The sequence below is a fragment of the Candida jiufengensis genome (assembly GCF_024610255.1).
Source record: "Candida jiufengensis strain CBS 10846 chromosome Unknown scaffold7, whole genome shotgun sequence".
Taxonomy (NCBI): Eukaryota; Fungi; Ascomycota; class Pichiomycetes; order Serinales; family Debaryomycetaceae; genus Lodderomyces; species Lodderomyces jiufengensis.
This window is the reverse complement of record NW_026261556.1, coordinates 506036-520015: the sequence shown is the minus strand read 5'-3', so window position 1 is coordinate 520015 and position 13980 is coordinate 506036. Positions and strand designations below refer to the sequence as shown.

The 13980-nt window shown below is 28.0% G+C and overlaps 6 protein-coding genes across 6 annotated transcripts; 2 read left to right on the top strand and 4 right to left on the bottom strand. All coding sequences in view use genetic code 12, as the record gives it.

Moving 5' to 3' along the window:
- Positions 1-103: 103 nt before the first annotated feature.
- KGF54_000845 (uncharacterized protein) lies at positions 104-1938 on the bottom strand (the record flags this gene model as incomplete). The annotated part of the gene is made up of 2 exons (XM_051766802.1): positions 104-1494; positions 1770-1938. The coding sequence occupies 2 exons, from the start codon at positions 1936-1938 to the stop codon at positions 104-106; spliced, it is 1560 nt and encodes a 519-aa protein (XP_051622059.1).
- Positions 1939-2535: 597 nt separating this feature from the next.
- KGF54_000844 (uncharacterized protein) lies at positions 2536-3060 on the bottom strand (the record flags this gene model as incomplete). The annotated part of the gene is made up of 1 exon (XM_051766801.1): positions 2536-3060. The coding sequence occupies one exon, from the start codon at positions 3058-3060 to the stop codon at positions 2536-2538; it is 525 nt and encodes a 174-aa protein (XP_051622058.1).
- Positions 3061-5769: 2709 nt separating this feature from the next.
- Positions 5770-7671, top strand: CHT2 (GPI-linked chitinase CHT2; the record flags this gene model as incomplete). The annotated part of the gene is made up of 1 exon (XM_051766800.1): positions 5770-7671. The coding sequence occupies one exon, from the start codon at positions 5770-5772 to the stop codon at positions 7669-7671; it is 1902 nt and encodes a 633-aa protein (XP_051622057.1).
- A 224-nt stretch (positions 7672-7895) lies between these two features.
- On the top strand, positions 7896-8921 carry KGF54_000842 (uncharacterized protein; the record flags this gene model as incomplete). Its single annotated transcript, XM_051766799.1, has 1 exon — positions 7896-8921. One exon carries the CDS (start codon positions 7896-7898, stop codon positions 8919-8921), a length of 1026 nt encoding a protein of 341 aa, XP_051622056.1.
- Positions 8922-9126: 205 nt separating this feature from the next.
- Positions 9127-10569, bottom strand: SCW11 (putative glucan endo-1,3-beta-D-glucosidase; the record flags this gene model as incomplete). Its single annotated transcript, XM_051766798.1, has 1 exon — positions 9127-10569. The coding sequence occupies one exon, from the start codon at positions 10567-10569 to the stop codon at positions 9127-9129; it is 1443 nt and encodes a 480-aa protein (XP_051622055.1).
- A 1384-nt stretch (positions 10570-11953) lies between these two features.
- Positions 11954-13285, bottom strand: CDS1 (phosphatidate cytidylyltransferase; the record flags this gene model as incomplete). The annotated part of the gene is made up of 1 exon (XM_051766797.1): positions 11954-13285. The coding sequence occupies one exon, from the start codon at positions 13283-13285 to the stop codon at positions 11954-11956; it is 1332 nt and encodes a 443-aa protein (XP_051622054.1).
- Positions 13286-13980: the final 695 nt, after the last annotated feature.

Genomic DNA, 13980 nt, shown 5'->3' with positions numbered 1-13980 from the left:
AAAAACTTAAGAATAGATTAAAAGAACTAATTTCATCTAAAATTTCATCATATTTTTATTTAGCTACATATCTATAAAATTGTCTTTTTATCTAATTTCTAAATTATGTACTTTTCTTATCATCTTCACTGGGATATATAGTTTGATCTTCAATAATATCTGTGAATTCATCATGTTCAGGTTTATCTAAAGCAGTAAAAGGTTTACCATTAACTTTACAATAAGCATAAGTAGCTAAAATCCTAACACCAGCGGCAAATAAAGTTATAATAATACCACCTACTGGAGTAATTACAAAAGCACCAAAAGCTCCCCAATCTTCAGAATCATAAATTCCATTCCAAACTAGTAATAATTTACCACCTTCTCTAGCACTTCCATAATAAACAGTACCAAATATAAATACACCAATTAATGCACCTAATCCACCACACATAACGTCAAATCCTCTTAAATACCAAAAAAATCTAGTACTTAAACCTAAAAACACAGCTGGTATAACTGCTGCACTTACTAAATCAGCAATTAAATAAATTTGTAAAATATTATCAGCAACTTTAACTGCTAAAACAACAATTGGAATCATTACTAAAATTACCAAGCCTCTAGTATAATTTACATGTAATTTATTTCTAAATAAATCATTTGATATAGTTGATACCATTGCTGATTGTAATGAATCAAAAGTACATGTTGATAAAACAATACAAAAAATTAAAACAAAAGCAACTAACCATCTTGGCATTTTAGCTAATAATATAAAAAATGCATTATATCCATCAGCATCACCAACGGTTAAATCTCCTGACCAAACTGCTAAAAATCCAGTAGTACCAATTAAAGTACAAATAACAAAAGTAACAAAAGCAGCAATTGAACAACCAATCCATAAATCTTTATCTGTTTTACTTGCAAATGTTCTTAACCAAAATCCAGACATAAAACAATCATTAGTAACTATAGCAACAAATAATATATAAACTAATTGCCAACCTAATTTATTAGCTTTTAATAAACCAGATGGACCGACTTTTGATGGATCAATTTCAATATATGAACCCATTCCACAAGCACATATAATCAATAAAAGTAATACACAAACACCTTGAAAATTATCAGTAATAAAACTAATTCTAAACCCACCGAAAAAAGTATATATTGTAGTAACACCACATTCAACTATAACTGCTCCTAATGCATTTAATCCAGTTAATGTTTCAATTGCACCTCTTATAGCTGATAATTCACCAACCATAAACAAAAACATAGTTAAACATGTAAAAAATGATAAATATAAAGCAGTAACTATTCCAAATCTATGTCTTACCCATTCAGTTAAAATAAAACCTTGTGGACATTTCTTTCTGATTATAGGTCCAAGTACTGCAAACCCTAATATAGGAATAGCTCCACATAATGTATATACTAATAATCCATGTAATCCAGATAAATTTGCAATTTGAGCATATGTTGAAATTATACCAACTCCCATAGCTAATAAAAAGAGGTTGGTTAGTAAATTTAGAAATCGTAGCAATTGACTTTGATAAAAGAAAAAAACAAAGAATCCTCACGCAAGTATTAACTTGATCGAGTTCGAACGGTTTTCTCAATCTTTAACTGTATGTTAAAAATACCCGCTCCAAATTTTTTCTAAATAGTATTAACCCATCAAATTCCTGTCTATAACTTTGAACTAGTGATTTCCAAATAATTTTTGATGATTCTTTAAAATTTTCTTTTTTTAACTTTTTAATTTATAATCATACCTGAAGCAATAAAATTTAAAGCTAATGGTAAACCTCTTTGAGTACCATTTGAAGAAAGAAAATCAGTTTTAGTTGCATATTTCCAAGCTAAAAATAACCCAGTGGCTAACATGAAAGCATAACTTAGATATATAATAGCATTATTACCTTGTGATGAAAGTTGTGCCATATTGAATTAAAAGATAGTAATGATTAATAAGAATAGTTGACGATAAAGAAATGAAATGATATGAATATAAAAGTTTTTCGTTTATATAATATTGATTTGAATGATTTCCGATATTTTCAAACTAAAAAGATCATCTAAGATTATGAATATTTTTGAAATTTTTTGGTTATATTTCAATGTTTTATAAATTAAGTAACATTTTGATTATAAGAAAAAAAGAAAAAATATTCATAGATTTAGAAATTGAATTTTTTTTTTTAATTTAAATTTTATGCATTTTAAAGTTTTATGCGATTAGAGGGAAATTTGAAATTTTTTACACAAATTATTTAAAGAGATATGAATCCGCATTAATAAAACTTTATTAATAGGTATTGTTACTATTTAATTTACGACTACAACATCTATTGCAGTCGGATTATATTAGAAAAAGCTTGTTTGTATAGTATTTGACAAAATTGGGACATTTCAAATCATTGATCTAAGTTGTTGTCGCAGATTAGGTTCAACTAATTGATTAAACTTTAAATTTTCAAGATAAACTTTCATTGAATAATTGGTCGTAGATATCTATTTTATATTTCATAAATCAAATATTTATTCAATTACAGTTTTGAAATCATCATAATCTTCAACTTTAATTCTTTTACCACCTTTTACTCCAAATTCAGGTATTGCACCATCACTAGTTGGGAAAATATCAATTAAAGGTAATTTTTCACCTAACCATAAAGCATGATGAAAATGATCCTTAATATCATCACCAGTTTGTGGGTGTATAAGTACTGATAAGTTACCATGATGAATTTGAAACCAACTTAAGACTTTTATAAATACTTCTGGTCTTTGTACATCAGCTTCCCAAAAATGAGTTGCATGAGGTCCAATTACTTTATCATTTGGTAAAACTTTAATTAAAATTGATCCATTTGCTGAATCTTCTGGGAAATCTCTTATCAATTTAGCTCTTAATTCATCTGATTCTTTAAATGATTTTGGATTGTGAGCGTAATAATAGATATGGAAATCGTAGTATTTTACGGGATCATAAAATTTTAATCCATATTTTGAAGTAGTTGATATTGATGGATCTTCTTTTGGTAAATTTGTAACGTAGTCCATTTGGTAATTTAGCTTTCTGGTTTATTATAGAAGATGTAGGATTAAGAATGAGGATAGTTATCTTATGTTAAGTTAGACCAATTTTACGAATTTATTAGATTTGATAAATACTTAATTGAAGCCACATAATCAACGGATTTTAAATCCCTTAGAAAAAGATCAACAATACCAAAGCGAATAACCACATTTCATTCTAAAGAGAGCTGCATTGATCATTGGGTTATGATAAGAACTAATTTTGAATGTTCATTAGGAATGTATCACTGAGGTTTTGTAGTCTTTTTAATGGCTGTAAATAATTTTATAAATCGATAGTGGATCTTAAATTTTAGGTCAAACAATCAAAAAGAATCAATCGAGATCAAATTAAAGTTTCAAACAGAGCATTGTCGTTCAAGAGCTTCGATAAATTGACACAATTCCGTTACTTCCAATCTTTTCAAGAGTGAATTTTAGATCAAAACTTTTAAATTTTGGGTCAGATCGAAAAGATAAATCTTTAGCCAAAAACTACCGATTTAACCACAAAACGGAGAGCATTAATTAGCGTAATTTAGTATTTGAGGCAATTAAGCTGGCTCGAAATTAATAAACTATAAACAGAACTAAATCAATTACTCCTCACCTTATTTGTTCCTCATGTGATACAAAATAACTCCAGATTTTAGAGATTTTTGACATAACTGTACAATCTGATCGTAATAATTTACGGTCCTTATTATGCTTGTTTTAGCAAGTATAAAGAAAGCAATACTCTTTAAAATAATTCTTAGGGTTTCAAAAGTAAACTTTTGACACAAATTTACGCGAGGTAAATTTGGTGTACTAATAAAGCCGACGCAATGATTGTTGATGATTTTGTTCTTTCAATTGTTTCTGATAAATTCTACTTGCAAGCGCAGAAGTAATATTTTAGTTAATAAATACTAAAAATCGCCTTATAAATTTGCAAAGAATTGTGAATTTAATTAAGCGTTTATTTTAAGTGATTGTTATTTTTATTTGTTTATAGTTCAGTACTGCGAATCATTGAACTAATTTTAGATGAAGTTATCAAAATTTTGTCAGATAACTTGACTCGTCATATTAATCTGTACAAAAAGTAAAATTTTATATCGAGTAGTATAGTGATGTGATCACAACCTCATAAAACAAAATCGTATAAATGAAAACATCATGCAAACTGTCAAAATAAAAACTTAAAGCCCCGATTGATCGTATGGCTCTATTATTTCGAAAAATCAGGGTTTGCAAATCCAATTGTTTAACAAATACGGAGATTTAATTTTAAAAATAATCAAAGTTACATTTTTGACTTTGGCATATTTTAAAAATAGAATTAAAAAGGAATATAAATTAATTAATACAGATTAAGCCAAGAAAAATACTAGATGATGTGAGTTACATAACCTAACTTTATGCTAATATTGTTATTTGTGTTATAAACTGTTTGATAAACATTTGTTGATTATTAAACAAAAAAATTTTATTTTTTTGCTGTACTCTCAACTTTAATTTTAAATCAAATCCAAATTAAGAATTTTTATTTTTTTCTTTTTCTCGATTATTATTTTTTACGAGATCATTACTTACTTAATTCGTCATGAAAAATACGTGTATAGAGATCTAGAGATCCTGAATCTCAAGGTTTATTAATAGGACCTGAATTATTAGAGCTTAAATCTGAATCAAATGCTCAACTAAATTTAAGTAAAACTTATTAAATGGCCCAATACTCAAAAACCAGTCATAACTTCATCTCTTAATTAACATCCAGTAATTTATGTATTTCTACTTATTTTTATTACTAAAAAGTCTTTAAAATCAATCGAATTTTCATTTTTATATAGGTTAACCCCAAATCTGGTTGATATTTTAACACTTTATACATTTTCCTTGCTAAATAATCTCAACTAATGTTAAAGGTTATGACACTAAAATTTAATATTTATGCTTCTATAATTGGATAATAAAATTCTATTGTTTTAAAATGCATTTGTTGAAAAACACGATATTAAAATTATTAATGCAGAATAATAAAAAAAACTTTTCGTACACGAAGAAAATATTCGATGATTTACGATTGAGGCTAAGAAGATTTAGATCTAATATCATGAATCTTTCACTTTCATTTACCTCAAAGTATAATAAATTGATGATCTGAATAATGTTCAAAAGCATAAACGAATGAAGTTTAAGCTTTATTTGTATGCGTTTTAAGTTTAGAAGGATTATATTCTGAAGATAATATCTTATTTATTATTATTAGAGTTGTTTATTTATTTATTATTTTTAATTTTTTGTAACTAAATTAATTTTGTGTAATTATAATATTTTGCAATAATTTTAGTATAAACAAAATTGAATTAACTAATAATTAAATAAATTGGAGAATTATATAATAAAATATTTTGACAAGATCAATTTGGAATAAATTAGGTTTTTTATAAAATCAAAACAATTTCCATTTATAATTTTTTATTTTTGATAGAATTTTTTTTTTTTGAATTACTTTAATTTATTTCAAGTTACAAATTATAAACAAATAGTTTTTTTTCATTTCAAATTAGTTTTATCAACTACATTTTTAATTAAATTAGCTAATCAACTCACCCATAGTCTTTCGTTAACTCAACAACAAATTTAAAACTAACTCATAGTCTTTCGTTTACAGATTCATATATATATTTAAACTATCATAAATAAATAATGTTATCAACTTCAATTTTATCATTATTAGCTACTTCAACTTTAGCTTATGCCGCAAATAATGTTGCCCTTTACTGGGGTCAAAATGGTGCCCTTGGTCAAGAAAGATTATCTCATTATTGTGACAACTCAGATGCTGATATTGTTTTATTATCATTTTTAAATGATTTCCCAGATCCAACAAATGTAAATTTTGCAAATCAATGTGGTGATACTTATCCATCAGGTTTATTACATTGTCAAGCTATTGGTGAAGATATTAAAACTTGTCAATCACAAGGTAAAAAAGTCTTATTATCATTAGGTGGAGCAGCTGGTAATTATGGATTTTCAAGTGCTGCAGAAGCAACTGCATATGCTGATACTTTATGGAACAAATTTGGTAATGGACAAGGAGATAATGAAAGACCTTTTGATGATGCTATTGTTGATGGGTTTGATTTCGATATTGAATTAGGTTCAAATACTGGTTATCCAGAATTAGCAACTGCTTTAAAATCAAAATTCGATAGTTCAAAACAATATTACTTATCAGCTTCACCACAATGTGTTTATCCAGATGCTAAAGTTGGTGAATTATTAGAAAAAGTTCCATTAGATTATGCTTTCATTCAATTCTATAATAATTATTGTTCAATTGATGGTACTTTCAACTATAAAACTTGGTCACAATTTGCTGATTCAGCTCCAAACTCAAACATTGAATTATTTGTAGGTGTACCAGCTACTGATAATATTAATGGTTATGTTTCTTCAGAAGATTTAGCTAAAGCTATTGATGAAATTAAATGTGACAAACATTTCGGTGGTGTTTCTTTATGGGATGCTTCAGGTGCTTTCGCTAATGTTAATGGTGATGGTGAAAATTATTTACAACAAGTTAGACAAGTATTAAATGAAAAAACTTGTTCTGAACCTGTTGAAACTGAAACTGAAACTGCTGCTGAATCATCAACTACTTCAAATGAACCAGCTTCTGAATCAACTACTGTTAATGAAACTGCCGCTGAATCATCAACTACTTCAAACAAACCTGTATCTGCATCTACTACTACTACCTCAAAAGTCTCATCATCATCAGTTGTCACTCTTTCTTCATTTTCATCAACTGGTTACCAAAACACCACAACTAAAGCCTTGTCATCATCATCAATTGCCGGTGGCTCAGTCTCAATTACCTCTTCAGGTGTTATCACTACTGGTGCTGCTGGTTCATCATCTTCTTCTTCACAAGGTTCAAACGGTAGTGGATCAAACTCACAAGGTTCAAATGGTAGTGGATCAAACTCAAATGGTCAAGTCTTATCAACAGTTACCGATATTAAACACACATTAGTTACAATTACTTCATGTTCAGAAAATAAATGTTCAAAAGTTGCTGTTGAAACTGGTGTAATTGTTATTTCAGATGTTCACACTGTTTATACTACTTATTGTCCTTTAACTGCTTCAGAAGTTGTTGTACCAGTTTATCCAAAATCAGAATCTCCAATCATTAGTATCCCATCAGAAACTAAACCAGGTGTTATTGCTTCAGAAACTAAACCAGGTGTTATTGCCTCAGAAACTAACAAAGTTGTTGCTCCATCATCATCATCACCAGTAGAATCTAACCCAACCGTTGCTGCTCAATCATCATCAGCTCCAGTTGTTAATGGTAACACCGCTGCTCCATCAGTTACTGTTGCTACTTCCGTTTCAAAAGCTACAATTGAAGGAGAAACTGAAACTTATACTGTTGAACTTACATCTACTATTATTCCACAACCAATTCCACAAGCTTCAAGTTCATTAGCTGGTAATGGTAACAATGGTACTGTCCCAGTATTTGAAGGTTCTGCTAATAATGTTTTTGTAACAGTTCCATTATTTTTAATTGGTGCTGCTGTGGCATTATTCTAAGTTTGATACTTGATTTTTGATACCCCCCACTTGCTATTGAAACTTCTGTATACTAGTAACGTTACAATTTATAGTTAATAAAAGTTTTTCGTTTTACAAATCTATTGAGTTGTAATTGTACAATCTGAATTTGAATGGCTATTTCTTTGTGAAGACCATAATAACACAAAAAGTGGTTGTAAAAAATATTTGTAATTAGCCTCTTATTTACATTATATTATGATATGACATCGAAAATCACGAAAAATACACCAAAAGAAACCATAGATATATCTTTAAACGAGAAGAGGAAGGGTCAAATACTAGAGAAGATAGATGATGAAGTTTTAAATGTGAATAAACTACGGAACACACTAAAATCCAAATCACAACCAATTTCAATAGAAGACGAAATTAAGATACAAGATAAATCAGAAGAAATTATAGATGAAGATTGGCAAGCTACAACAGAATACTACAAAAACATAGACAAAAAGGCATTTAGACAGTATGAGCTAGCATGTGATAGAGTTAAAGAATTTTATGAAGAACAACATGAAAAACAAACAGTAGCTTATAATATTCAAGCAAGAATTAATTTCAAGACCAAGACAAGAGATAAAATGTCCGTATGGGAAGGATTGGAGAAATTGAACAAATTGTTAGATGATAGTGATCCAGATACTGAATTATCTCAAATAGATCATGCATTACAAACTGCTGAGGCTATTAGAAAAGATGGTAAACCACGTTGGTTTCAATTAGTTGGATTAATTCATGATCTAGGTAAATTGTTATACTTCTTTGATTCAAAAGGTCAATGGGACGTAGTTGGTGATACTTTCCCAGTTGGTTGTAAATTTTCAAAAAGAATAATATTTCCAGCAAGTTTTGCTAAAAATTCTGATTTTTTAAATCCATTATATAATACAAAGTATGGAATATATTCCAAACATTGTGGATTAGATAAAGTAATGTTAAGTTGGGGTCATGATGAATATATGTATCATGTTGCTAAAAAACATTCAACTTTACCAAAAGAAGCTTTGGCTATGATTAGGTATCATTCTTTTTATCCTTGGCATCAAGAATTTGCTTATTCTTATTTAATGAATGATGAAGATAAAGAAATGTTAAAAGCTGTTAAAGCTTTTAATAAGTATGATTTGTATTCTAAGATTGATAAAGTTTGTGATAATGTTGATGAATTGAAACCTTATTATTTGGAGTTGATTGATGAATTTTTCCCAGAAAGAATCATTGATTTTTAAAGTACGTAATATGTTTAATGAATTGATGAAATAGTAGAGATAAATGAAAGGAATTCCCTCTGTAATTTTTTTTTATTAAATTGTTCTATTTATAAATATATATCATATAATTCTATATGAGTAATGCCAGGCCAAACGAAATGAAAAATGAAAAATGAAAAATGCAAGCGAATAAATTATATCGAAAATCAATAGTCTAATTAGTTTAACCAAATAAATTAATTGTACCGAAATATTGTTCAATACCATATGGACCAGGATCTTTCCAAAAATCATTATAAGTAGTCAAAATAGTACATTGACCACCAGTTTTATCCAAAATACTTTCAATAGCGATTTTTTGATTTTCTAAAGATGGAGTGTTTAACCCTAATGTAGAACCTTGTGAAGGATAACCAGTTTCAGTTATCCATACTTGTTTGTTATTACATAATCCAGCAACTTGTGATTGTTGAGAAGTAACATAATTACCAGCATTATCAGGACTTATATTAGCATTGAAATAAGAATGTGGATTTATAGCAACGATATCCATATTAGTTTGTGTACATAATTGAGGATATTTGATATAAGTAGCTGGTGGTTCAGCAGTTGTTACATAACCATTATATCCAGCTTGTTGTAACTTTGATTTAACTTGATTAAATTTATTAAGCATATCTTGTAAAGTAATAAAATTTGAATTTATAGCTTCATTACCAAAAGTAATTAAATTAAAAATATCCCAACCATTTTGTTGTCCATAGTTAATCAATTGTTCAATTTGCCAATCAGCAGAATCAATACCAGCTTCAGAAATCCAGACACCTTGGTTTACACTAAGACCTAATTCTTTAGCTTTTTGTAATACAGTAGTTAATGATCCACAATCAATACCGTATGATCTTATATTTTTAATTCCTTTACTGGCAATTAATTCTAAGTCGTAATTGATTTGATCTGATGATTTACAACTACGGTCGTTATTGTATGGTGAATAAACTATTGAACTTGGTGGATTTAAATTTGCAACTAAACCTGCACCATCGGCTGCTGAAGATGATGGCAATGATGATTGAGTTGAAGTTGAGGTTGTAGTGGTAGATGATGAAGTAGTTGAAGTAGTTGAAGTAGTTGGTGCCGGTTGAGGAGCTTCAGTTGAAATTGGTGGAGCTGTTGAAGTTGTTGAAGTAGTTGGTGCAGGTTGAGGAGCTTCAGTTGAAGTTTGTGGTTGTTGTTGTTGAGTGGTTTGAGTTGTAACAGGTTGTGGAATAGAAGTAGTAGTTGGTTGAACTAATTGTGGTGCTTGAGTTGTAGTTGCTGGTTGAGGAACAGGTTGTTGCGTAGTAGTTGGTTGAGGTTGAGGAGCAGCAGCTTGAGTAGTAGTTGGAGCGGCTTGAGCAGGAGTATTAGCAGCACCTTTATTAACAACTGATGTAAAAGTAACCGGATAAGTATTCCATTGACCATCACTTATAGTACTTGTAAATGAACTTCCATCAGGATTAATATATATACCAACTGGTGGTAACCAAATTGTTGTTGTACCTGTAGTTTTTAAAATCGTTTGAGTTACTGCTTCTGCTGTATGGTATCTCGTTATTATTGCTGGTAATGGTAATGCTGATATGAGATTTATTAAAAAGAATGTGAATATTATTGAAATCATTTTTGAATGAGTGTGTTGATTATAATGAATGTGGGTAAATTTAAAAAGTATAATCGAATGTAGTAGTAGTTGATAAGTTTAAAGACTGTATAAGTTTGTTATTATAAAACGAATGTGTAATTTATCTTTAGTGAAAGACTTAAGTTGGTTGTAAATAGTTTAAATCAAAAAGAATGTAAATAGTTAGATGGTAAAATAAGAAGGAAAAGAAAAATTGAACATAACCATAAAACATTGGATCATTTTAATCTTTTATATTCTCAATTATCATATTTGAAATGCTGGTTGTTTCAATTGATCCCTTCATATTTTTAATTTTGTTTGATCTGATTTGATAATATGATAATAAATATTTCTTTTTTGCAGCCAGATTTTCTTTGCATATGCAGGAATAATAATTAGAATTTTCTGCGCAGCAAAATCCCAATTAGGAAATACAATATGTTCTTAACAAGTAGAATTATCGTTCTGCAACAAAATTGAAGAATATTCTATAGGATGTCAAAATGTGAATCAATTATGTCATTGATTTGTTATTTGACATTTTTGGTTAGTTACACCAGCCAAGTATGATTTTGTTTCACAATTTTTTTTTTATTCTATGCTATACGTTTTAAAATATTTGAATCATGATCTGATCCAATTTAAAATAAGATGATTAGATCCCAAATCAGTTGGTAAATATCTTGATCCGATATCCATGAAGTGGGATTTCAGATCTGATGAAATCAAACCAATTTGAAGGAATGAACTTACTCATTAACATTTCCACGTATCAAAAATAATTACCGTAGGGCCATTTACTGAACCTGAAATTAGTTCTTGATGGCAATACAATCACCCAAGTACCAAGTCCAAGTAACATAAAAATACCCCTCCATTGTTCTAACTGTGTTTCCAGCGTTCTAGGCTTGGGAATTAATCATTATTGTTGTCGTAATAATTTTCTTGTTGATGCTGGAAGTTTCTCACGAAAAAGGAAACACCGCAATAGTACAAAAAAAAATTAATTTGAGCACAAATTTACGAATAAATATTGCAACCAAAAATAACAATTTTACATTAGCTTTAATTTCAGCCTTGTAGATAGTAGTCAAAAAAGTAAACAAAAAGATTGTACCTGGATTTAAATCAGATCTAGGATTCTGAAAAATTTTACTGTTGATCTGATCTGACATAATCAAGTTCAATACCTACAGAAGAGAAAATTTATCTACAATTATTGATCTAAACAATAAATTAAATATTAATTAAATTACAATAATACTGTTAAAACTATAAAACTTGCACTCTATAGTTGTCTTTTTAAAACAATTTTTATTTTCCTGTATCTTTTTTTCAAGGCTTTTTGTATAACATTTGTTTGTTTTTTTATTTCAAATCATTAAGTTGAAACTTCTAATAAATCAAAAATAACTTTCAATTTTGCATCATCAATAACTTGTTCTCTATTTAAATATCTTAATATACTTTTAACTAATTGAACTAACTGAGGTAAACTTAAATTTATAATAGCCATTTGTAAGATTTTACCTAAATTAACATTATGATTACTTATAAAAGTTTGATAATATAAGTAAGTGAATGAACCCATTAAAAATTGACAATCAAATCTATCAGTTATACCACCATGTCCCGGGATAGTATCACCAAAATCTTTGATACCAAATGCTCTTTTTAACCCACTTGCGAAAAAACCACCAAATGGTGCAATTAAGGAAGCAAATGTTGCCAAATTTGCTGCATGGAAATATATAGGTTTAAAAGTAATAACTTCAATGTTACCACCTAATAAATCAATTATATTTTGAGGTAATTGATAAACTTGTGGTATAAAAGCTGGATTTGGTTCACATAACGGATAATTATATAAATGAGTTGATAAATTTTGGGCTGGACAAATTAAATAATCAGATTTTGATAATACATATGAACCAATAACTGCTGCTATACCTGTACATATCCAAGCCCCAACAAATCCTTCAACTGTTTTTTTAGGGGAAATTTCAATTAATTGAGTTCTTCCAAATGTAATACCACAAATATAAGCAAAAATATCATTAACAATAACTAATGCAGAAGGTAAAAAGAACCAAAAGATTCCATGTAAAATATTGGCAATAATTAAATGAGCTTGGAAAACAACCAACAATAAAGTCATATGAGTAACACATAATTGAGCAAATTGAAATTTATAAAATCCTTTCTTTAAAGTCCAAACAAAAAATATAAACCCAGCAATATATAAAGTATAACTTACAAATTTATGATTTATAACCAATAATGTTAAAATTTTATTTGAATAAATCTTGTCTTGGAAAAAATCAGCTAATGATGGAAAATCTAAATAATACCAAGTAGTAAACAAGAAATACCAATTTAATGATCTATTATAAGGAATATTTTTATCTCTTGCAGGCTCAGAAGTTAATGCAATAATTTCTTTGAAAGTTAAAAATTGAAAAATTAAAATCATTATTATAATTGGTAAATGACCTGATGCTAATATAATGAAGAAGAAGGTAATCATTATTAATGTCCATATTGTTCTTGTTATAAATGCTTCTTTCTTCTTTTCTTTTTCATTTACTACTGGTTCTTTTTTGGTTATGTTGTTATTGGAAATTTCATCTTTCGATATTGTTGGTGTTACTGTTGTTGATGATTTTGGGGTTTTTATTGATGAATCAATTTCAATTTTCTCTTTAGTACTCATGATTGATTTATCTTTGATCTATATATTTGATTGAATTGGATTTATGATAGGGGGATCTATGAAACTAAAAGTGAATTGATTAGGTACGTTGATTGATTCAATTGATGATAATTGTAGTTGTTATGATTTGCTGAATCTGGTCTACTGGATTTTTCAAAGTATATGATCTAAATTGATGAGATTGAAACAGAACTATTGTAATTTTTCTCCTCTTGATTTAGTCTTAATAAATTAAAATAATTTTTGATTTTGAAAATCTCCGTAATTTTTTTGAAATTAAGAAAATGATTTTACAGAAAAATTAATAGCAATTAATTTAATAAATTGATTTAAAATGAAAGTAAATATTGAACTTTATCAATGTTGTCAAGTGATGAATTACCGAAATTTCTTTGAATGAAAATTAGCCTAAGTATGAAAAGTTTGATGTATTTTCTTACCTTAAAAAATGAACTCTACTTGATTAAGTCTATTTAAAACCTGGCCCTGGGATTTGCAGTTTAATCAAGAAATTTACTATGAATAAAAAAAGAGAAAATAATAAGAAATTTATATAAACAATTAAAAATAATTACATGTAAATTTTGTTGAAAATTCTTAGTTTATCAATCAAGATATAAAATAATTTTTTTCTTACTTAATTTGTAACAGATTTATGATTTGAAGTTTCAAAAATATTGATTAATAACTTGATT